Below are 23,305 nucleotides of genomic sequence, written 5' to 3' on the forward strand. Positions count from 1 at the left end.
GATGTATTTATGATTGGATGGAGGAGGGGAAAGGCAAGACTATATATACCCTATTAAAAGGGAGCTGTCTCAGAAGCATAGTATTGGTCAAAGAAAGCAAACTACATTATATGCAAACTTTCATATTTAGAGAAAAGTAATACAGAACAGAGTGATAGAGATGCAATTCTTTGTGTCTGTGGTGAGTTGGTTTCAGGGTCTTCTGAGCAGATAGCCAAAATCTACATTCATAAAATGGTGCATTGGAATATAACCTGTGCATATCCTACTGAAACTTTCTTTTCTTAAAATATTTTTATTTCCTTAGGTTTTTTTTTGGGGGGGGGTTGTTGCTCATGGAGGTCAGAGAACAACTTATGGGAGCTGGTTCTCTCCTGACCATGTGAGTTCACAGGTCAGACTCAGGCTGTCAGGCTTGGTGTGTTAAGCTCCTTTACTTGCTTAGTCACCCCAGCTCTGGGTTACTTACAGTACCTACGGTGTAAATAGCTGTTATTGAGAAAATGGGGCTGTAAAAAGTCTGTATGTATTACAGTACAGCTGCCCTTTGTTCAAGCATTTATACTTTGCTTTCCAGTCTACAGATGTCAAATCCGTGCCAGCTTAGAAGGGCCAACTTTGTATTTTTAAACATTTGCAAAAATAGATGCCAAATATTTATAGTAATCTGAAAGAGAAGGTAGGACAGGAGACTTGAGATTTTTGTTGTTTTGTTTTTCCTTTTTTGTTGTGCTATGTGAGTGTGTTTGAGAAGACTAAATTCATCAATTAAGCCATACAGCAAATATCTACGTTAACAAGATAGGCCAAGACAGTTGCCATGCAGCCATGTGAGCCTAGTCCTGGAGAGACTAAGGAAAATCCAAGTGTGAGGCTGCTGGGTCTTACCTGTTGCTTGGTCTTGAAAGACAAGGCTAAGAACTCCAGGCTAGATTTTCAGAGCCGGCTTCCCTGCCTCCCTCCATTGGGCTTTGGGCTTGGGACCAAAGGGAGCTGGACCCCAATCCGTACTTCAGAGACCCCACCCACATTCCTAGTCAGTCCCCATTCCTGTCTGCTTGCCTGTCACCCACTTCCCCCATCCTGCCAAGCTGGGACTGCTCAGAGTTTCTGAAACCAGAGTTCCAGTTGGGACTTTGCTGCCCTACCTGCCATGCGGATCAGGATCAGCGTTAAGTCTAGCCTCTGAAACTCAGAATGACCCTGAGACTGGAAATCAACCTGACAGACTGGGGTAACATCGAAGACTGAACAGAAGCCAAATGTCTTAACCTTGAGGCTACACAATGAGACCTCTGTCTACAAACCAAAAATTAGTATGGTAGTAGCATAAAAACAGACAACATTGGTCAGTGATGTAGTCTTAATGACCTAGACATAAGTCCAAGCACGTGTGAACACTTCCTTTTGGATAAAGAAGCCAAAAATACACACTAGAGAAAACAGCATTTTCAACAAGTGGTACTGGTCAAACCTGATGGCTGCATGTAGGAGAATGAAAATAGATTCATGTCTTATCACCAGACACAAAACACAACTCCAAGTGGATCGAGGACCTCAGTCTAAGACCAGATACCCTGAACCTGATAGAAGAGAAAACAGGGGACAGGCTTGAACTCATTGGCATAGAAAAGGACTCTTTGCATAGGACCCTGATTACTCAGGCATTAAAACCAACAATTAATAAATGGAACCTCATGAAATAAAAGGCTTTTGTATGGCAAAGGGCATCATCATTCAAGCAAGGGGGCAGCCTACTAAGTGGGGAGAAAAATCTTTGCCAATTACCCATCTTTGCCACCTAATTTGAACAGTTGCATAAGCTCCATGTATCCCCAGGATGGCAGAGAACTGAAGACACTTGGTCCAGTGCATAGCATATTACAAGGTGCAGGGGTTTTATTACTTTATTTTTAGTTAGTGTGTGTGTCTTTGGGTGGGTGGGGAGGTGAATCGGCCTGTGGAGGCCAGAGAAGCACCTGAAGGAGTTGTTTCTCTCCTTTCATCATGTATGCCCTGGAGATCAAACTCAGGTCACCCTACTTGGCCCCAAACTCCATTACCCACCAGCCATCTTTCCGACCTGCCATGATTATTTTCATCATTTGGTTCCCAGATACTGTTGACACTTAAAGTCTTCTACTCTGTGTTTCTAGGAAAGGCAACACCCAAGTATAAAAAAGCCAGAAGAGCAGGAAGTAAGTGAGCTGGGACTGAGAGGCAGGGCCATGGATGGTTGAAGAGTGATCAAGGCTCTTTTTGAGGTTAATTACTTGTCACTTGAATGAGGTAATTGACCAAGGGCACATGAGTCAGGTGGCTTGTGTGGCAGAGATGAGGAGTCCTCTCTGGATGCTCTGGGTTAGGTTAAAGAGGGTGCAGAGTGTAGGATGTCACGTGGGTCTGATTGAATTTGTAACCTTTCACCACTGACTGTATCTGCCCAGGACTTACAATCACAAGAGGGGGACAAAATGCCTCCTTCCCAGAGACTGTTTCTTCATGCAAGGATCACATTGTGTAGCCCAGGCTACCCTCACATGCTCCATCCTCCTGCCTGAGCTTCCCAAGAAGAGGGCTTCCGTTACAGATGCACCTTACTTTTGCCTGCCTGCCCGCCTGCCCACCCTCCCGCCTCTTTTCCTTTTCTCCTTTGGGAGGAAACTAAACTTGGGGGGAAGCTTCATGAATAAGTTGCTTTTGCTTATCTGCTTGTCTTAGAGTTGTGTATTAGTTTGTGTGTTGTTGAGTGTGGGTGCACACACATGGTATGCTCATGTGGAGGTCAGAAGATAGTTTTTATAAGTTGGTTCTCGCCATGGGTCCCAGGATTGAACTGAGGACTTCAGGGTTACCCAGTAGCCAGTAATATCTGCTGCCACCCCAACCCCCCCCCCCAAGTCCCCCTGCCCTTTCGTGACAGGGTCTCACACTCAAAAGCTGAGTCTGCCTGGACTCCAGTCTGTTTGACATTGTGACTTCTGTGATTCGTGAATTGTAGTTTTTTCCATTGACCATTATTGCAAAGTTTTCAGTTTTTTCTTCTGATCTGCTTTCCAGTTAACCAGTTACTATGTTGACTACATAGGCCCCAAAGATGAGGCATACCGACCAGTGGGTGGGGCAGCTCAGGGCCCTGAATCAGAGTGTGAAGATGAGGGCACTGGTCAGCCCAGATAGGCCAAACCCAGGGTCCCAGAACCAGATGTGAAGGGGAGAGTGGGCGATAGTGACCCATGCTAGCTAGATCAGATCAAAGTGTCAGTGGAGAACGTGGCAGGGTGTTGTTGCCCTTTCCCCTGGTAAACTTTTCCTTTTTATTTTTTTTAGGACAGGGTTTCTTTGTGTGGCCCTGGCTGTCTTGGAACTCAGTCTGTAGACCAGGCTGGCCTGAAACTCGTGAGATCAGCCTGCCTTTATGCCTTCTCCCCGCCAAGTGCTGGGTTTAAATGTGCCCACCAACACCTCCTCGCTCCTGGTAAACTTTTCAAATTTAAGGGTACTCTTGCTGTCTGTGTGACCTACCCCTGTGTCCTGACTAAATTCTCCTGGAGAGCATAAGAATTGAGACTGCTTCTGGGCTTGACACCAGTGGGAGCCAGAGACCTCCCCACAGCACAGCTGTAAAGTGAAATCAAAAAGATGAATGCTATGCCACAAATACAAAGTGATGAGGCATGAATAGAATTAATTTTATGAGAAAATAAGTCTCTTAATGGATTGCAATTTTGTTCAGTTAAGAAGCATGTGCAAATTCTGTTACGCCTTTCACGTGTCATGTTTTCATCTGTTGAGCATTAATGAACCGTTGTTCAGTTTGTATCCATAAACTTCTTATAGATATTTAAATCTGTGTTCCAGTAGTGGGATGTGGCATTACAGAGGACATTTAGTGTTCCTGCTACTACTGTTGTACACACCATACAGGTAGCTGTTGTGTATTCTTGTGTGTGTGTCTATGTGCATGCACATGCTTCTATAGGCCAGAGTTGATGGTAGGTGTCCTTGTCCATCAGTCTCCACCTTACATTTGAGACAGGTTCTCAGACTGAATCTGAAGTTGCAGACTCAGCTAGACTGACTGGGTAGCGAGCCCCGTCTGCTTGTTCTGTATGAGTGGTGGATCTGACTAAGTTCTCTAGACATACTTTATCATCTCCTCTATCTCCAAAGTGCTGGGCTCAGCAGCAAGCACCTTTCCCCACTGGCCATCTTGCTGGCTTTTCTTATAAAATATCACTAAGCATGTTTGAACTGAAGTCCAGGAGAGAGCGACAGGAAGCACACTAGTGTAGAATCTAGTTTAACTTTGGATATTGGTCCTCAGGAGTTGTTCCCTCTCCCTCCCATCCTCCCATCTCCCCCCCCCCCCCTTCACTGTTCTTTTGAGGTAGGGTTTCTCACTGACCTAGCACTCTCTGAGCACGACAGAATAGCTGGCCATTGAGCCCCAGGGATCCTGTCTGTCTCCCCAAAATGTGCCACGACAACCTGTACTTTCATATAGGTTTGGGCGAGCTCCAATCCTCGTGCCTGCAAGGCTAGCACTTTGCCAACTAAGCCATCTCCCAAGCCCACGAACTTGTGTTTGAATCAGAGTGACCCATGATTTTGACATTTTGACTGATTTGAGGATCATTTCCATTTAGATAGTACATGACACACGTTCCTAAATACCTTTGCTCGTTTTCCCAATAGGTAGTCACTTAAACTCACAGAGCCTCTCCTGGCAGGGACTCACTGCCAGCGTGCAGCAAGGTCACCTCGTCAGTGATTACATGCACTGTTCTGCTTCTGTGACGCCACTGCTTACCGTCCTGTGTAGATGGGGCCAACATCTTTGGACAGAACTTTATACTCCTTAGGGAATTGGTTTTGAGTATAGTATAGATAGTTTTAATCTCTGCTAAACTCACTTTCCTTATGTATACAATGGATAGGCTCACCTAGAAAGATTACATTAAAGATTAAATGGAAAAACAAAACCAGCAAACTTCCCAGGCCAGAAAGATTCTTGGATGTCACCACATAACCTTTTCTTTTAGGGGAAATGGAGGAGGGTAAGGGTCTTGTGTAACCCAGACTAGCTGGCCTCTTGTGTCAGCCTCCAAACTGCTGGGATAATAGGCAAGTCCCACCACACTCCCAAACATCCTAAATGGACAGTTTTTATTGTTATCGTTTAACCTCCTCTTCACCATGACTTTTTATTTCTTGCTTTAAAAACTTGCCAAGTGGTGGTGGTGCATACCTTTAATCCCAGCACTTAGGAGGCAGACCTCTAAGTTTGAGGCCAAACTGATATACAGAGTGCATTCCAGGGCAACCAGGACTATACAGGGAAACCCTGTCTCAAAAAACCAAAACCAAACAAAAAAAAAAAACAAAAATTTGTTTTGTTGCATTTACTTATTTTAGGTGTGTGTGTACAGTATATGCCCCAGGTTGCATGTGGAAGCCAGAGGACAACATGTGAGGGTTGGCTCTCTACTTCCAATTATCTTAAGCTTATTTTTCTCTCTCCAACCTCTCTGCGTCAAAACAAAACAACAGTAACTATCCCAAGTATGGAATTTACTGGTCGTAAATATTAAAGTGATTTATTACAATTACAATGGAATTGTTGTCATGATTTCGCTTTTTCTGTTTTGAGACATGCCTGTGTGTATAGTTCAGACCGGCCTGGAACTTGCTACACAGGTGAAGCTGCTGGTCCTGTTGCCTCAGCCTCTTTATACAATAACCCTCTGTCTTTTTCGGAAAAGTGATTCTGATTTTACACTGAGTTCTCAGTTGTTCTCCAGCAGTGTGAGAAATCTGTGTTCACTGGTAGACAGGGAGTGGATAGTAGAAGGCAAAACTAATGGATCTGACCCATCTCGTTTGAGAGAAAGTCAGTCTGAAGGAATGGGGCATTTACATTACAGACTATTGGGGAAAGGATGTACTTTAATTATAGATACTTCTATTGAGAATATTGGCACTGTCATTATTCTTAATGTGTTTTTAGAGTTGTCGGTAACTTCCATTCATGCTGCCAGTCTACAGCTGAAGCAGAACAAATGTTCATTTTATGAAGTAACTTTTTATATTGTCTTGTTCTGTGTTTCTATTTTTAGGACCGGAGTAGGCCCTACGACACTTTTAACTTGCACTCCTTGGAGAACTCCTTAATGGATATGATAAGGACTGATCATGAGCCTCTGAAAGGTAAACACTACCCTCCCAGTGGCCCACCAATGAGTTTCGCTGATATAATGTGGAGGAATCATTTTGCAGGTTAGGAATGTTCATATGTCCATTCTTGCTTGGTGTTTTAAGCAAAATCAGCTTTTTAATAATTGTGATTTTTTTTCTTGTTGTTTTTATTTGCTTTTGTTTGTTTCGCTTCTGTAAAGCATTGTGGAATGTATTTAAAGTTGATTTTCTTTTTTAACATGGGTTCAGCTACCTGCAGTAGTCATAGATGGTAACCTTAATCTGTTTATCTGGAAGAAGTCTGTGTTGGGTAGCTGAGGTCATGGTTATAGCATGAAACCAGAAGCCGCATTTTCTGGGCTTTGTACATTTGGAATCCTTAGCTGAATCTGTAGAATTCATTTAAGTCCAGGTGTACCTCAAGAAGTATGCCATTCAGTAAATCAGTCTCCAAAACCCCTTCAGGAAGCTTCATAGATATCAGCTCCATTGTGTTAAAGTCTGACCCTTTCCTAGTGTAGGCGCATTGAAACACAGTGTATGTGCAACCAGAGGCTGTTTGCATAGTGTGGGCTACAGTACAAGGATGATACCTTTAAAGTATGTGCATGTTTTGAGTTCAGTATGAGGTAAAGCATTACAAGATCAGCAATAGTAGGACTTACAGAGACCATGTAAACACATAATTACAGATGGTTCTTTTTATAGGTCACTCAACACTTTAGAGACCCTATTATATTTTAAATACTGTAATGAACGTTGCTGGTATGGAAATAGCCACTCCATTTTGATTTAGGATTTTAATTAAAAACTGAACACTCTTGTCACAGGGATGACCATCTTGAGCAAATTCCGCATCTTTCTGATTCATGAGGACTTTTCTTTGGCATTCACTAGGTCCTTACCTAGGATGTTACCAACTGAACCTCTGGCATCCATTTCCTCCCCAGAAACCCTTTCACCATTTTCTTGTCATGCTCTTCATTTTCCTGCCGCTCTTCTTATTTTCCAGTGAAGAGAAGTAGTGATAGTTATATTTAGAGGTGTGAATTTTATTAAAAATTGATAATCACGGATTTTGTTTTTAGACTCTTTTAAGGTTGCATTTGTCAATTTTTTTCTACCATGAGTAGCCCCTCCTGATTATCCTACCACTTAACTCCTGTTCTTTTTTGTATATTTCCTGTATCTTGGTCTCTTCTTCTCTTCTTTTCTTTCCTGTTTTTTGTTTGTGGTTTTTTTTTGTTTTTTTTTTTTTTGAGACAGTCTTAGTATATCGTTCAGGCTGTCCTGGAACATATTATATATCCCAGGCTGACCTTGTAACTCAAGGCAATCCTCCTGCCCCATCCTTTTGAGTGCTAGGATTATATAGGGGACACCATTGTATTCTTTCAGTAAAAAATTAGGAAGGGATTTTAGAGTATACTCTCTGCATTAATTTTTTAGAGTCTTGTATGCACTGGCAATGCAGAAGCCATTTGTGCCACATCAAGTCAGCACTGGCATAGTGAAAGAACAGTGAAAGAGAGGAACCTCATTGTCATATAAATACTTTTCCACTTGTGGTGTCCTTTTTACATTTCAGGCCCCACTGTCTCTGCAGACTTCACTAGCAACTATGAAGTAAAAGACTGCTTCACCATACATGTATTATGGACTAATGAATTGGGAGACCTTTTAGTATATACTTTTTTTATAGTCTGAATACAGTGTAACTTCCCATTTTGTCACACTGTACAGACTACCTCCCTGAGGTCGGTGACATCACTATGTCCCTGTGGTCAATGACATCACTTGCACCTTTAAGAAAATATTTTGACACTGGGCATGGTGGCGCACATCATAATCTCAGCACTTGGGAAGCAGAGGCGGGAAGATGATACAAGCTCAAGGCCAGCCTGAGCTTATACATAACAAGTTCCCGGTCACTCAGAGCTAGATTTGTCTTAAAAAAAAAAAAAAAAAAACCAAGAACAAAGAAAGGAGAGAAGAGAAAATGTGTAAGGTACTTTTACCTTTACAATTAAAGAAAATTGTCAGAATAAAAATAGGTACCTAAAAAGTTGGGCTGGGGAGATAAGATAGCTCAGACTCCAGGCTGGAGAGATAGTTCAGTCTTCAGGCTGGAGAGATAGCTCAGTCTCCAGGCTGGAGAGATAGCTTAGTCTGAGTATTTGTCTTAGCCTGACCTCAACCTCCCAAACCCAGTTAAAAGAACTGAGAATGCTAGCATATGCTCACAAGTACTGTGTAGAGGCAGACCTAGCCTGTGTGATGAGTTCCAGGAATGAGAGACCCCGTCTCAAAAACAAAACAAAACAAAACAAAAACCCAACAACCTCACCCAAAACATGTGGACAGTACCTGAGGACACTCTGTCAATCTCCACATGTACACATACGTATCTGCACAATGAACATACATACACACATAAGTAATTTAGAGCATAAGAAATATTATGATGGTGTAGCCGTTAGTTTTTATTTTCTATAATAATAAATACCATGTTTCTCACTGATATTTAGAATCTATTGATAGAACTTACATTTAGACTTTCCAGTTTTTCTTTATCCTAGGTCATGCTGCTATACATTTTTCTTTACATAGCTTTTCTTAAGGCACATTCATAGTGATGATTTATTGGTCCAAAAATAGAAGCATCATGGTAGGCTAAGGCATTAGGGGCTGGAGGATACATTACAGTGCTTTGTTCTCTTCCATCTTAGTTTCTTTAGTTTCTTTCCTTCCTTAGTATCCTCCTTAGATCCCCAGTCTTAACTTTTCCCCTTATGAATGTGGAAACACTGTTTGTGGGGGTAGGGTAGGGTATGTGTGCATCTCAAAACTCAAGTACAGAGTTGGATTTTTGGGGTGCTTGTTTGCAGTGTTATTTTTTCATAGAACTTGGTTTTTCTTTATGAAAAAAAAAAATCTCACATTCTGCTTACTATACAAAAAAAAATTCAAATAATACATAGTGGGTCAAAAGAGAAAGTTAAAAAGCACACTGTAAGTGCAATGCCTAGAAAAGTAAAGTTAGTCATCTTTATTAAGAGCCTCCCAGACGTCCTACATTTTCCTTGTAAGCAAATGACATTTCAAAAGGCAGTCTTTGCAACAGACTGGATTTTAAGTTGTTTGTGTGCCCCTACGTGGCTATTGAACTGGATACATTGGCTTCTTTAAAGCCTCAAAATTAAGACAAAACACCTTATAGAACAGATCAGAAGATGAAATCCCTGGCACTAAGCACCGTGCAGATACTGCATAGGGTTTTCTGTGGAGGTGAGAGTGGTTTATTCCTTTACCTCCATAATAAATTAAGCCAAATCAGTACAGATTTATTTCTTGACCAGACTGCAGCTCAATGTTGACTGCAAATTGTCACAGTTGTTTTTGTTTCCCATAAGTAGTGATTATTGAAAGATAAGCCATCATTTTCAAAAGCCACATGTGGGGGAAAGAAAACTAGTCTAAGTCACTGACTCTCTAAAACTGTCCATCTGAATAACATAGCTGTCTTAGTCACTGTCCTATTTCTGTGAAGAGACACTATGACCAAGGCAACTTATAAAAGAAAGCATTTAATTGGGTGTAACACGAAAAAATAAATGACCCAATGACTGATATTTAGGTTCAAACTTCAAGCTGAATATCAGAAAAGCAAAGCAGCTGGCCACTAGCTTCTTACCTCTATCTGAAGCTGAATGGGCTGATCCTGTCTGTCCCCATGAGCTCTCACTAAGCCTCAGACTGTAACCTCTCCTCAGTGTGGCTGGAGAATGAATTCCTCTACTGAGACCGTACTTCTGTCTTATATACTTCCCTAATGTTGGGGTTAAAGGTGTGAGCTACAGTTGTCTTTTAGACTGATTCCCTCTTGGGTAGATCCAGTGGCCTTGGATTCAGAGATCCTTCTACCTCTTAATCCTGAATCCTAGGATTAAAGGTGTATATCATCATTGCCTGATCTCTATAGCTTGAGCCTGACTTTGCTTTTCTGAATCCTCAGGCAAGCTTTAATAAATCATAAATATCACTATGATTGGGAGTTTGCTTTCAGTTTCAGAGGGTGAGTCCATCAGCATCATGGTGGGCTGGCATGGGACTGGAGCAGTAGCTGGGCATTTAAACCACAAGTTGGAGGGTGGGAGGGGATAAAGAAAGAGAGGACAGAGAGACTGGGCTTGGTGTGGGCGTTTGAAACCTCAAAGCCCAGCCCTAGTGACACACCTTCTCCAACATGGCCACCTCCTAATTGTTTCCAAAATAGTTCCACCAACTGGCTACCTAGCATTTAAATATGACATAAATTACTTCATGATATACTTAAAATGGACATGGTATATATTCACAGTAGTAGTCATATAGAAGATATCAGTATCTATTATTTAAGAAATATTTAGTGAAAAATCATTTTATTCAAGCATTCTTTTAATTCAGGAAAATGAAGGCTAGTGTGAGAGCAGGAAGTTTCGGTAAATTGGATGTCACAGGTTTTCTGTTGTGTTTGTGCTCATGCTGGGCCAGTCTGATGAATCACAGAGGAATGGTTTCTGTGGGCTGCAAGTGTGTATAGCTCTATGGTAGAGTTCTATGCAGAAGCCCTTGGTGTGAGTCCCAGCACACATAGCCTGCAGGGAAAAAAAAAAAAAAAGCCTTCTTTTGCAGTCAGTGACTAATTCAGTTTGGTGGTGACAGAGTGACAGGATAAGAGCTTTGTGTTTTATACCTTGTATATCTTTTTTGGTTGACAGATGCCTCATATTGATGAGACAGGAAGGCTTGAGACAAATAGAAAGTTGTGAATACTGTTTCTTGTTTCTGAGCACAGAAGTCCTTGAATTAGTAGAGTTAGGAGTGGTGTAGGGAACTGATCTCTGCTCAAATTCAACCCTTCGCCTAACTGTATAAGGAAAGAGAAATAGGAGGAAAGAAAGGAAAAAACATTCATCATTGTACTCTCTTTGAATGAGACTGTCTCCTGACTTGAAAACCTGTGGTCATTAGGCTTGATTGACCAGTCACCTCCCGTGTTAGAATAAATAAGGAAATAGCAGCCATATGCTTTGGACAGGTTGGCTGATTGCTAGAAAGCAAGATTCCATCCTCTGTGTGGGGAAACACTGTATAGCAGGCAGCTAGACAGCAACGTGAAGGGAAGGGCATCCTTCATCTCCTGCATCGCACTCTGACACCAGGCTGCTAGTCTGATTGACTGGGGACCGTGCCTGATGAACTGTTTCTGTATACTGGAGTTTCTCTTCCTTTGTCATTCATGGAACTGAGATTTGAAAAATGAAAAGAGCAGGTGTTGGTTGAGAACTCAGATTGAAGGGCCTGCTTTTCAAAGATACCCTGAACAAGTCTGAGGCAAAAATAGCTCACTTTCTGGTAATAGTGCTTCAGCACACTTAAACTGGCAGAAACTTGGAAGATCCGAGTGCCACCCCTTTGCTGTTCTCTACTCGTCATGTTTAAATATAATATGACAGAGACTTACACAAAATTGGTTCCCTTTGGGAAATTTTAGGTTCCCTTGTTTTTTTTTTTTTTTTAGAAGAAATTTTCTTCTTCTTTTTTTTTTTTTTACTTGATCCTCCAGAAGAAAATATGCTATTTATTTTGTAACTTGAATCATTGCTTAGTTTTACTTCAATGTCAGCCTATGTCAGTTTGTCCTTTACTAAGTCAGTCGATTCTTAGGTGTGCTTGGAGCTCAGTCTGCCAAAGCATCTCAGTTTGATTCCCCACACTGAAAGTGAAGAAGGAGAAGACCCAACAGACTGCTGGAGACAGACACCAGGAAGGGGCTCTTCTTGTCTATTTATTTAAACTTTTTCCTGTCTGTGAGGCTTGCTCGGTCACTCAGGCTAGCTCTGCACCCCTGCTTGTAAGAGGTCACCCAGGCCAGCCCTGAGCCCCAGCACCCCTGCATGTAAGAGGTCCTCCTGTCCCACCTTCCTCTGTCTGCTACTTTGCCTGACTGAATCTAAGATACGTCACTTTCATCTAACAGTTATAAAAGGAAGATTATACCTGGGTACTAACATCTGAAATTCTAATTCAGTTGAGTTGCAGCCTTAACCAAGAAAATGAGTGCAAAGGATTTAAGAATTTATGGCAGTCGTGATGCAATGGCAAGCATGCCTGTGGCCCCAGTTGCTATGGAGGGTGTGACTGAAGCCTACAGTACAGCCTGTCCCTCCCAGGAGAAAGAGAAACAGAAGCAGAAAACAAACAACAACAATAAAAAACCCTTGTCCAAAATTGTCCGTGGACTTTAGTTCTGAGCTCACAGTTTTGTTTATGGGTTATTTGAAACAGAGCTATAACATTACACTATAGTACCAGATTTTACCATTGCCATAAAAAGTAATTTAGCTTTTAAAAAATAATATTTATATGTACATGAAGAGTTCACAGCACAACTTGTGTTGTTTTGAGAACAGGGTCTTGCTGTGGAGCCAAGCTGGTCTTAAACTCAAGATTCTGCAGCCTCACCTTGTGAGACCAGGTATTACAGGCATGTCCACCACACTCGACTTCACTGTTTCTCTAGGAGTGGATCTCTAAGTTTTTAGAGAAAATGGTAAAATTTGGACTATTTTCTTGAGCAAAGCACTGACATTCTCTTTGAAGCTGCTTTGACCTTTTGTTTAATCAGGTGATTAGATGAAGGTTTGTCAGTGTGCTGAAGAGCTGGCTTTGGTGCTGATTATAAGTTAATAGAAATCCAGTTTTTATTTTGAATACACAAAAGTATGGGTTTATTTGGGCTCTGAAATTTGAATAACTACAAGGCAGATTTTAAAAATATGAATGGGGTTTATGAAGATGTGATTTTTTTTCCCATCCTAAATAAACAAACATAATTCCATTCTCTACCCTGTGTCTCCATCTTCTAACTCCTACCTGTGACGTAGACAAAGTGGGGGTGTTCTGAGCTCCCCACTGCATCGTTTAATGTAGGAAGACCAAGGATGCCTTCCAGCCTTTGAAACCTTGTATTTTACACTGTACTTGAACGATAGCTAGCTGACAAGAACACTTTAAAAATAGCAGACTCACGGACAGGTGACAGATGTCACATTGGCAGCACCAGACTGCAGTAACAAAATCACCAGATGTCACACGCTTAGTCCTGTTTTCACAGCTGATCCAACAGCAGCATTTATTGGACAAAGGAAGCAAAAAGAAACGGCCTCCTCTGAATTTAGCATCAGGGATTCTTTTGCCACTACATGCTTTCTCTCTCTTCCAAAATCCTGTAATAAGTATTAAAGTTTAGGTGCATATTGCATTAAAGAAAAAAAAGTATAAAATGATCACAATCTTAGGAAGGAAGGCTTCATGCATATTCTTTTCATTGAAAAGTATAAGTAAAACTGTGTTTGTCTTTAATGACTTTATTTTTTATATATTCTAATCATAGTCAGTGAAAATAAATGGCACTTACTCTCTAAACCCCACTTTTTGAAGAGATAAACTAAAAAGTCATATTTAATTTTACCAAAAACATTATATTAGTAGGAAACCTAGATTATATCAGGTTATAAATTCTAGGGATTCAGAGCACCTTATTAGATTTACATTGATTTTTTAAAATTTTTTATTTTACATGTTGATCCCAGTTCCCCCTCCCTCCCTCTCTCCCTCCTCCTTAACCTCTTTCCCCCCTCACATGCACCCTGACCACCCTCCCCTACCATCCCCCACCCCTATTCCACATGTAGGGCTATGCCATCCAGGTGGGGTCATGTAAATCTATCAAGTTATTTGAAGTAGGGACTAGGACTTCTCTCCTGTCTCTAGGTTAAGGGAGTGTCTCTCCATGGGGGATGTCCAAAGATTCATTGAAAAAAATTAGGGAGAAGACCAGGAAAGGTTAAAAAACGCTGGTTTTTTTGTTTGTTTTTGTTTTTTAAGTAACACTGCCTGCCACCTATAAGACCCCATAGGAGCCTTCTGCTCTGCTTCTTAAGACAGACAGAGGTGCAAGTGCATGAGTGAGGATGGAGGACGATGACTAGGAAGTAGCCCACTTCCTTTCAAGGTCATCCTGTCAAGGTGAAATGTTCTAGATCTTCAAGAAAGAGCTGTGTAGCTGTGCCCAGTGTTCTGAGGCTGTGAGGGCAGCATTCCAGAAACATAGAAACCTTATTTGGTTTACAGGAAGTGAAGCTAAATGATAAGCAGCTAAGTTTGGGTTATTCAGTGTCCTTGACAACCTTCCCTTATTGTAATAATATTGAGGACCATTGGTCCTTTTTAAGGACCCATACTGTCCTCTGAATATTTATTGGCCAAAGATGGAAGAGGCCCTGTTTTTTATGTTTTAAGTAAGATCTTGCTTTGTAGCCCTGAGTGGCGTAGAATTCAGAGATCACCTGTGCACCATTGTCTCTTCCTTTTTGATGTTGTTTATGTTTTGAGATGGCCTCACTGTGCAGCTCAGGCTGATCTTGAACTTGGGATCTTTTTGCCTCTGCCTCCTACACATGGGTTATAGGTATGTGCTTCCATCTAACTAAAAGAGAATCAGCTTGCCTTAAGTTCTAATGGACAGTGAGTTTGAAGTCTCAATGGGATTTTATGTAGACTTTCCAGCAACTGGCTATTGTGGTTGACACCCCTAGAGTATGGATATCACTTTTAGTGTTCATGGACGTTAATTTTAAAGAACATTGATTTAATTAACTGAAACCAGAATGTAAACTCTCTCACTGAGTCTGGCCTTGTTCTGGTGACACATTTTTGTGAAGTAGTTTTCATTAAGGTGGTGAAAGGAGACAGTATTACAGATGGCAGAGACTTTGACTCTCAGAGACTCTGAAATGACCTAGGAATTAGAAAAGCATAGTAAGGCATGTGGGACAGCTACAAGTATGTTATGTCAAATAACTTCCAACAATGGGACACTTTAACTCCTAGTAATATGAAAACAGTTTTCTACAGAAATTGTATATTCAAGAGTGTTTCCTTTATTATTCCTTGACGATTTCATTTATTTTTCCCATTCTTACATACACACACACACCACACACATGCTCTCTTTCTCTCTCTCTCTCTCTCTCTCTCTCTCTCTCTCTCTCTCCAATACAAGTGGTTGAGTTTCATTAAGTTATTTTGTTTTTCTGTGGTCTCGAGCTTGGCAATGATGTTTGCCTCCAGTTCTTAGTAGCAGACTTTAATACCAAATGAAAACTGGCTCTTGTGCAATTGCATATAGAGAGAGCTGTATCTGTTGTAGGGGGAAAATCAGAAACCTTTATCTCCAGCTTTCCCTATGGTATTTTTCCCCAAATATGACTGACATTTATTTAAGCACTGGCTATAAAATAGAATGAACAATTTTAGGGCTGTAGGGATATCTAAATGGTAAAGCACTTGTCTTAAAATTAACATTTTTCTTAAAATTAACATTTTCATAACTCTCAAAGTGACTATACATGAAAACAGAGTCAAATACATAGACATTACTTACATCCTAGTTATTGTTTCAATATCTTTTCGTGTTTGATTTTTGAAACAGAGTTTTACTCTTTAACTATAGACTGATCCTGAATTTCCAACATTTCTCTTGTCTCCCAAGTTCTGTAATTAAGGGATGAGCCACCAAACCTGATTTTGATAACTGTTTTGTTGAATTGGTCAAGAAATCTTGCATAGTACATTTTCTTCCTACACAAGACTATTGGGTTTAATTTTTTACATCCATCTTTTTTGTCTCTAATGGAAAAAGCAGCAAATGCCTACATCTTTCATTCTGTACCCCTGCATCTTCCCATCTGTACTCCTGAGTCTCACTCTATCCACCAACTGGAATACCTCCCTCACCCCCAACCCCACCCCCGACATACACTTTTACTCTTTATCCCTATGGGCCATCAGTAGAAATGTCCGATTCTATTTATTATCTTATAGCTCAAGGGTTCAAACTTTGTGAAGGACTACAGAATGAATATGTTAGGGTTTTCTGGACATAGGCCTCTGTTACCTCTTTGCTGTGCTTTGGTTTTCCAGTCCATTAAAAATGTAAAAATGGTTCTTAACCTCAGAGGTATACACAAATAGGAAGCCAACCAATGTTGGCAGAAGTTTCAATTGTCATATTATTCATAAAGAATGAAACTCTGGAAAGTCACATTTGTCACAAGATCATAAGAGTACTTAGTGGTGGCATGGATAGTAGTGCATGTTTTTAATCCTAGTTCTTGAGGCAGATTTCTGTGAGCTAGAGGCCAGCCTGGTATACATGGTGAGCTCCAGATCAGCCAGGGCCACATAATCATAAAAGAAAATGAACACCATACAAACCAAATCCCTGAAAGAGAAGGAGTCGTAGGGCAACTTGAACTCTTAAATTCTTACATTATCAGTCTTTCCCTTACTTTATTTGCATAAAATTTACCATCTTTATTCCTTTTGCTACTTTGGTAATTATGTTGCATTTTTTGAGGCATTATGAAACTATCTTTTTTATTAATCTCTAAACTTCATGTTTATATACTTCTCTAAATTTCTTTTTTTATGCCTTAATTTTAAGGGCATAAATAAATGATTGTTTAAATAAAATGCTTATCTAGGAAATGGACTTGTTTAAATTTTATATGGGAGATGTACAAATTTCAGACTATAATGGAAGCTTCTTTTTGTTTGGTTGTATTTTGTGTTGAGACTTTGGCTTTGTTTTAAGACTTTTTCATGTCTGTGTTTTATGAATTGGTTTAAAAGTTGTTGCAAATGCTTTGGCCTTGATAGCACTGCTATAGATGAATCTGTAGTGTTTTGTAATATGTATATTTTGTAAGTATATTTGAAATAATTTAATTGAACAATTTTTGTATATTTATGCTTAATATAAAATTGCTTTCTTTTCCAGGACGCATGGGAATAAATTTCCACCATCCAGGAACAGATAACATTATGGCACTTAACAGTAAGTCTTCCTGTGAAACACTCCATAAAAAAGTATCAGTCAGGTTTGCAATACTGTTTCCTCTTTCACTGGGGGAGGGGGTAGTATAGATTACTGTTTTATACAGGCACTTTTCAGAGTGGGATTTCTGTACCAGTAGCATCAGCATTACTTGGGAACTTAACTAAAAATGCAAAATCTCAGGGTCTCCTACAGACCTACCTACAGACTTTAGGGATGGTTCCAGAAATTGTTTGTTAGCAGTCATGTAGGTGATTCTGAGTAAGGAAAAGCTTGAAAACAACTTGCTCCAAACCAACATTGGCAGAATGCAAGCCTGTGCACTGGCTTACTACCTGTGTTTGTAAATAAAGTTTTAAGTTAGTAATAGGAAATGTTCCCCAGCTCCTGTTCTCTACCATTAGGGTGAAGTAATGAAGGAGGTATAGGGAAAGAGAGAGTAGGGTAGAGAATGAATGAATAAATAATTTTTAAACATAACTCATAATATTCTCATTGTTGTAAATAGCCCATGGATATTTCAAGGTGGATAATCAGGGTTCTCCAATTGATGGAATTTGTATACTGTGGATGTTAGCAGCTTTGATGGTCTGAAGTAGCTTTGTTAATATAATTATGAGGTTACACAAACACACACACACACACACACACACACACACACACACACACACACACACACACACACATACACACATACACACACACACCCAGAATGTTGCTGAGTTCCTCAGTGGTTTGTAGAGTCAGAGGTAGTGACACACACCTATAATCCCCAGCACTTGGGAGGTAGAGGCAGTGGAGGATCAGGAGTTCAAGGTCACACCCCCTCTGTAGTGAGCTTGAGGCAGCTTAGGCTATTTGAGACTGTGTTATAAGAGCACTATGCCTGAATATTTCATATCACTCTTTACACACAACACAGTAATTATTTCCGTAAACATGTATATTTGTAGGTTAGAAAAGGATTAAAGAGGCTACAGCAGAGTTGAGAATTTACAACAGACACAGTAAGTTTATATAAACATGTGTATTTGTAGGCTAGAAAGGGGTTAAAGGACTCCAGAAGAGTTCAGGGGTTCTAACAGAGGAGTTCTAACCGAGCAGATAAAGATAGACACAGCCCTTGCTGGAGTTAGAGTCAATAGTAAGGACCCAGTTGGGCTGCTAGAGGCACACAGCCAAGCCACAAGGTCTCCGGGTTGGACAGGGCTGCAGAGGTGAGGTGTGAGACCATCAAGGCTTTGATGGTCTGGAGTAGCTTTGTTAATATAATTATGAGGTTACACACACACACACTGTGGGAGCCAGTGGACAACTGATGAAGGCGGAGAGGCTGCAGTGATAGTATGCTGCATCACCTTCGGGTGACAGCAGACATGAAGCCCCAGGGACAGCCAGGAGTTATGGGTCTCATGCTCAGATAGGTGTCCTCCTCTTTATGGAATCTAGGTGAAGGAATGTCACACCTTGTTCTGGTATGTTCCATAAATTGCTGGGCCTGGGTTCTTTCTCTGATTCAGTTTTGATATGTCAGTGTGCTCATACATTCCCAATCTTCTTTTTCAGTTTGTGGGTGGCACCTTTTTTGCTTTGGGAAGAGTGAGTTGTTTGTCAGTCTTCCTCCTGGGTGGTGCTGGGCAGATGTGGTGTCTGTGTGTACAGAGAGATGCAGAATTGCCTTGCTATGTTAGTTCTCAAATGGAGCCCACTGATGCCTGTAAAATGAAAGTCGTCCAGGGTGAGGCATAGCCCGAAGAACAGCGTGACCTCAAAAACAAAAGCCCCTAAGTCTCTGCCCAGGGTCAGTTTGCCTCGCGGGCATGTATAGAACAAACAACTTTGCAAGAGAACCTACACAGAATGGGTTTTTATCAGGAGGCCTGCACAAGCTGTTGCCTGTCAGAATTGCTGCTTTCTCCTCTGTCAAGTGAGTGGCACCAGTTTGTGACCTCTCATCCTCTCAGGTGTACAGGCCAATTCCTGGTCCACTTTGACATACCGAGTAAAAGTAGGGCTGTGATTACTAATCCCTTTCTCTTTGAGTAGGGGCTTTGGAATACCATTAGAATTTCTAAAGACGGGCTTTAGATTCTCTAAAATATATACACATTTAATCTAAAATATCACACATTGCCTTGGGTCTGACATTGCTGCTGGTACTGCTTGGTGACACAAGCCCTGATCGCTGCTATGCATGTTTCCTGTTTGGAGAGCCTTGACGACAATACAAATTCCAAAGTCTGAAAGTTATGTGCCTCTCATTTCTTATTTATGAAAGGAAGGACACATTACATTGAGCTTGTGTGTGTGTGTGTGTGTGTGTGTGTGTGTGTGTGTGTGTGTGTGTAGAAAGAGAGATTGAGAGAATTGATAATGTGCTTAGCTGAGCCTGATTAGTAACTACGAGGAGACTTGGTTAGATGATGGGAGTTAGACTTGACCATGAAGGAATAGTGTGGTGGTATTGTCTGCCTGAAGCAGTTGCTTGGAAATGACCTAATTTGACATGGTGTTAATTGTCCTCGGAAAGAGAGGGGCTGCAATTTTTTAATGCCTGGGTAGAAAATGAAACTAAAAGACATTTTTCTCTTCAAAAGGTTTTGATTATCTTTGGTTTATCAAATAAGAGATCTCATGAGATTTGTACACTGTACATGTGGCTTGCTTAGATCTCCCTTTTAGCATCAGTTGTGTCTCTTAGAGAAAGGAGCTTGATTAGGTAATGTTTTTAAAGAGTCTTTTTATTGTATGTGAATGATTTGTGTGGGGGTGGGTGGAGTGTATGTATGCCATGGCATAGGCGTGGAGGTCAGAAGGCTGTCTTGCCAATATCTGTGTCACATGTCAATGCGCAATGTAGATCATTGGAATGTGATGTCTGTCGGTCTTCACGTGCTTCTCTGGGTTGACAATAAACCATTAAAAACAGCAGCGGAGTTCCATTTACACTGATTAGTCAGTGCTCTTCCACAGTCGTCTCATCTTGACATGGTCATAATCCACTGTTGGTTTAACACACTGAGCCCAGCTCATCCAGTGACATGCATTTGTGCACGTGTGTGGACAGGTTTGTGTGTACAGTATTTATGTAGAGACCACATTGGCTTGGAAGTTGAGATTCTCCTAGTTCCACCTCCCAAATGCTGGGATTTTACCCATTTGCCACCATACATAGCTCCATTATTCCTGCCCTTCCTTTCCCACCCATCAAATAAACCAAACTTGGTTTCTTTGGGACAGTCTGACTAGCTCAGGCCAGGCTCAGACTCACTAGCCCCACTGTAACTCTGGGCATTCTGCTTCAGCCTACTAGGGCCACCATTGCAGATGTGTGCCCCATGCCCAGCAACACATAGGGATTTTTTTGCCTTCTTCTGTTTCCCCCTATCATTTGCCATCCCAAAGTTCTGGTCCTAAGAAGGTCAGTCCTTCCTCTTCCTCTCCTTTTATGTAGGAGTGATTGAAGTAGAATTAAAAATGACTAAAATTTATGGCGGCACTAAAATTTATCCCAGTACTTGGGAGGCAGAGGCAGGTGGATCTCTTAAGATGGAGGCCAGCCTGGTCTATACAGTGAGTTCAAGGCCAGCCAGGGCTACACAGAAAAACCCTGTCTCAAAAACAAACAAAACAGAACAGAAATCACTAAAGTTTTACTGATTCACAATTTTTGGCCATTGAAAGGAACTAAATTTAAGTTTGACTATTTTTTTTTTTTTTTAAAGAAAGGGAGTGCCTAAGAAATCAAAGAAGTGATTTTGTGGACGGTACACACGTGTCGTCCCTGCACTTGGGAGCTGAGGTAGAGGGAAAACAAGTTGAAGATCAGCCTTGGCCTCACAGTGAGACTGTTGAAAGGTTTGGGTGGAGGAACTGCGTGAACTGAGTTCCTCCTTTCTTACTCTGTACAAAGCCACCATTCACCGTGCCCTTCTTTCATCCCTCAGCTCACCCAAACCTAGATTTCCTCTGGAGATAGAGCCACACGCTCAGCTGTCTTGGCTGGATGGGAGGGGAGATGCCAGGGTGTGGGCATCTGCATCTGTCAGATCGTGTGGGTCTAGTGCATGTTATGCTTTTGTGAATCAGGGCTTCTCGGTGTAGCCCGGGGTGGCCTTGAACTCAGATCTGCCTGCCTTTGCCTCCTGAGTGCTGGGATTAAAGGTGTGCACCACCGTCTCCTGGCTCCTAGTTTCATTTAACCCTGGGAATCGCCACTGCTGGTATCATCTAGAAGACTGGAAATAAACTTAAAAGAGAAGGACACCAGCTGTGGAAAGGAGGAGGAATTGTCAGTAAGTCTATACACACTTAGGGTATAGGAAGAAATAGCCAGAACCTGTTTGTGTGTGTGTGTGTGTGTGTGTGTGTGTACACGTGCATATTTACATGTCTGTGTTTGTGCATGTATGTGTATGAACATGCCTATGGGGGCCAGAAAATAACCTTGGCTATCATTCCTCAGGCACTGTCCATCATTTTTTTGGAGATTTGTCATGCTAGCTTGGAGCTTGCTGGAGAAAGGAAGCTGTTTCTGGGCCAGTTAGCCCCAGGAATCTGTGTATGTCTGCCTCCTGAGCACTGGGGTTGTAAGAGTGCCACATGCTCAACTCACCTTCCACCCTACGGGTGTTCCCATGCTTGCAAGGCAAGCTCTTTGCTGGCTAGGCTCATCGCCCTAACCCCTGGTTGTCCTCTTTAAGACTGTAGCTCTAGGGACTAGAGTGCGGCTGAACGGATAGGACTGCTTCTCTTCAGAGGACCCTTTTCCTTTCCAGCACCCAAATTGATCGACCCATAGCAACTTGTAACTGCAGCCCCGGGGCATCCAGTGCCCTCTTCTGGCCTCTTAGGACACCTGGACATGTGTGATATCCACTAACACAGACACATATATAAAAAATAAAGTACAAAGATTGGTGGGTAGTTCGAGATGAGGCTTCTTTGTTTAGCTCTGGCAGTCCTGGAACTTGCTCTGTAGACCAGGCTGGCCTCAAACTCAGAGATCCACCTGCTTCTGCCTCTTTAGTTCTGGGATTAAAAGCATGTACCACCACTGCCCAATAAAATAAGTAAGTTTTTAAGACTATAAATCTAGTAAGAATTAGTAGACCTGTGTTTGGGCTGAATCCTGAGACACAACTAAAAAAGGAAATGCATTCCTTCAGTGTTATAGAATATGAAAGGATGGATGGTAGAAGGAACCCTCATTCACCAGTAAGACTGCTTGCCCAGTATTTTCAAAATGAAAGTAGTTTTGAAACAGTGTTCTTTCCTCTGGAGTGGGTAATATTACCCCTCGTTGTAATAATTATCCACTGAGCCGTCATCTTTATTTTTACTTCAGCAACACTGAGTTTGCAGACTACATCTTTCCCTGCCCGAAAAGGAGGGAGACCTGCGAGTTGCATCTGGCTTCCTCCGTGGTGGTATTTGTATCAGGCAGGTTCTTTCCGGACTCTTACAGTAGCTTGTGGTTTTGCTATTCTACGTTGTGGGTATACAGTTGCTTTAGCAGTTGTGGTCTTCCATAGGATTGTTGTCTAACTTGGTGATTTTTCCCTGTATCTTATTGATTCTCAGAAAGGGGCCTCCATAACTGGTCCAAGTCAACCAAGTGAAGGTCAGATTCATGTTCAAAGTTAGGATGCTCAGTGTCCACTTAAGAGGCATCGATGCCAAGGGTATGCAGCTTTTCCTTTACCCCTTTTCCAGCTGGCTTAGGGAAACTGGCGAATGTAAGGAAGTTGCTTGATGAGTACACAGAGGAGCAGTGTGCCTTAAGGGGGGTAGAGTCATTTTTTTGCAACAGTTCTCTCTCTGGCAAGCGTCTGAAAGCACAGGAACCCTGCCCACACAGTGTGTAGCTCTAACATAGCAATGGATGGCTATGTCTGGGGTCAGGCAAATCTTAGGTCACCTTACAAGCTTTATAACCTTAGGTCCTTGTCTTAACTCCTCTTTTTCTCTGATTTCTTCCCCTTGTAAAATGGAGATAATGATAATGATAATGAAAGTCACTGCAGCACAGTGACTGACTTGTAGATAAAGCTTATGTGAGCTGTCCTTGCCTCTGGTTCTTGCTCCAGCTGCCTGTTATAAGGAGATCCCTTAATATGCATGGTAGAGTTTCAAAACAGAAGCTGATCGTATATTGATTAC

The 23,305-nt window shown here is 41.5% G+C and overlaps 1 protein-coding gene across 11 annotated transcripts in view; it reads left to right on the plus strand.

Annotated features, from left to right (window-relative positions):
- Positions 1 to 23,305, plus strand: part of Cpeb3 (cytoplasmic polyadenylation element binding protein 3) — a 166,002-nt gene that overhangs the window by 60,245 nt on the left and 82,452 nt on the right. For 8 of the 11 annotated variants that reach the window (XM_051199586.1, XM_051199582.1, XM_051199581.1 and 5 more), the window contains exons 3-4: positions 6,120 to 6,279; positions 17,087 to 17,143. In XM_051199586.1, coding sequence (XP_051055543.1) covers positions 6,120 to 6,279; positions 17,087 to 17,143 — 217 coding nt within the window. The remainder of the gene's footprint in view (positions 1 to 6,119; positions 6,280 to 17,086; positions 17,144 to 23,305) is intronic. The other 3 variants (XM_051199588.1, XM_051199589.1, XM_051199591.1) reach the window with 1 other exon arrangement.

Source organism: Phodopus roborovskii, unplaced genomic scaffold (genome assembly GCF_943737965.1).
Source record: "Phodopus roborovskii unplaced genomic scaffold, PHOROB, whole genome shotgun sequence".
Lineage (NCBI taxonomy): Eukaryota > Metazoa > Chordata > Mammalia > Rodentia > Cricetidae > Phodopus > Phodopus roborovskii.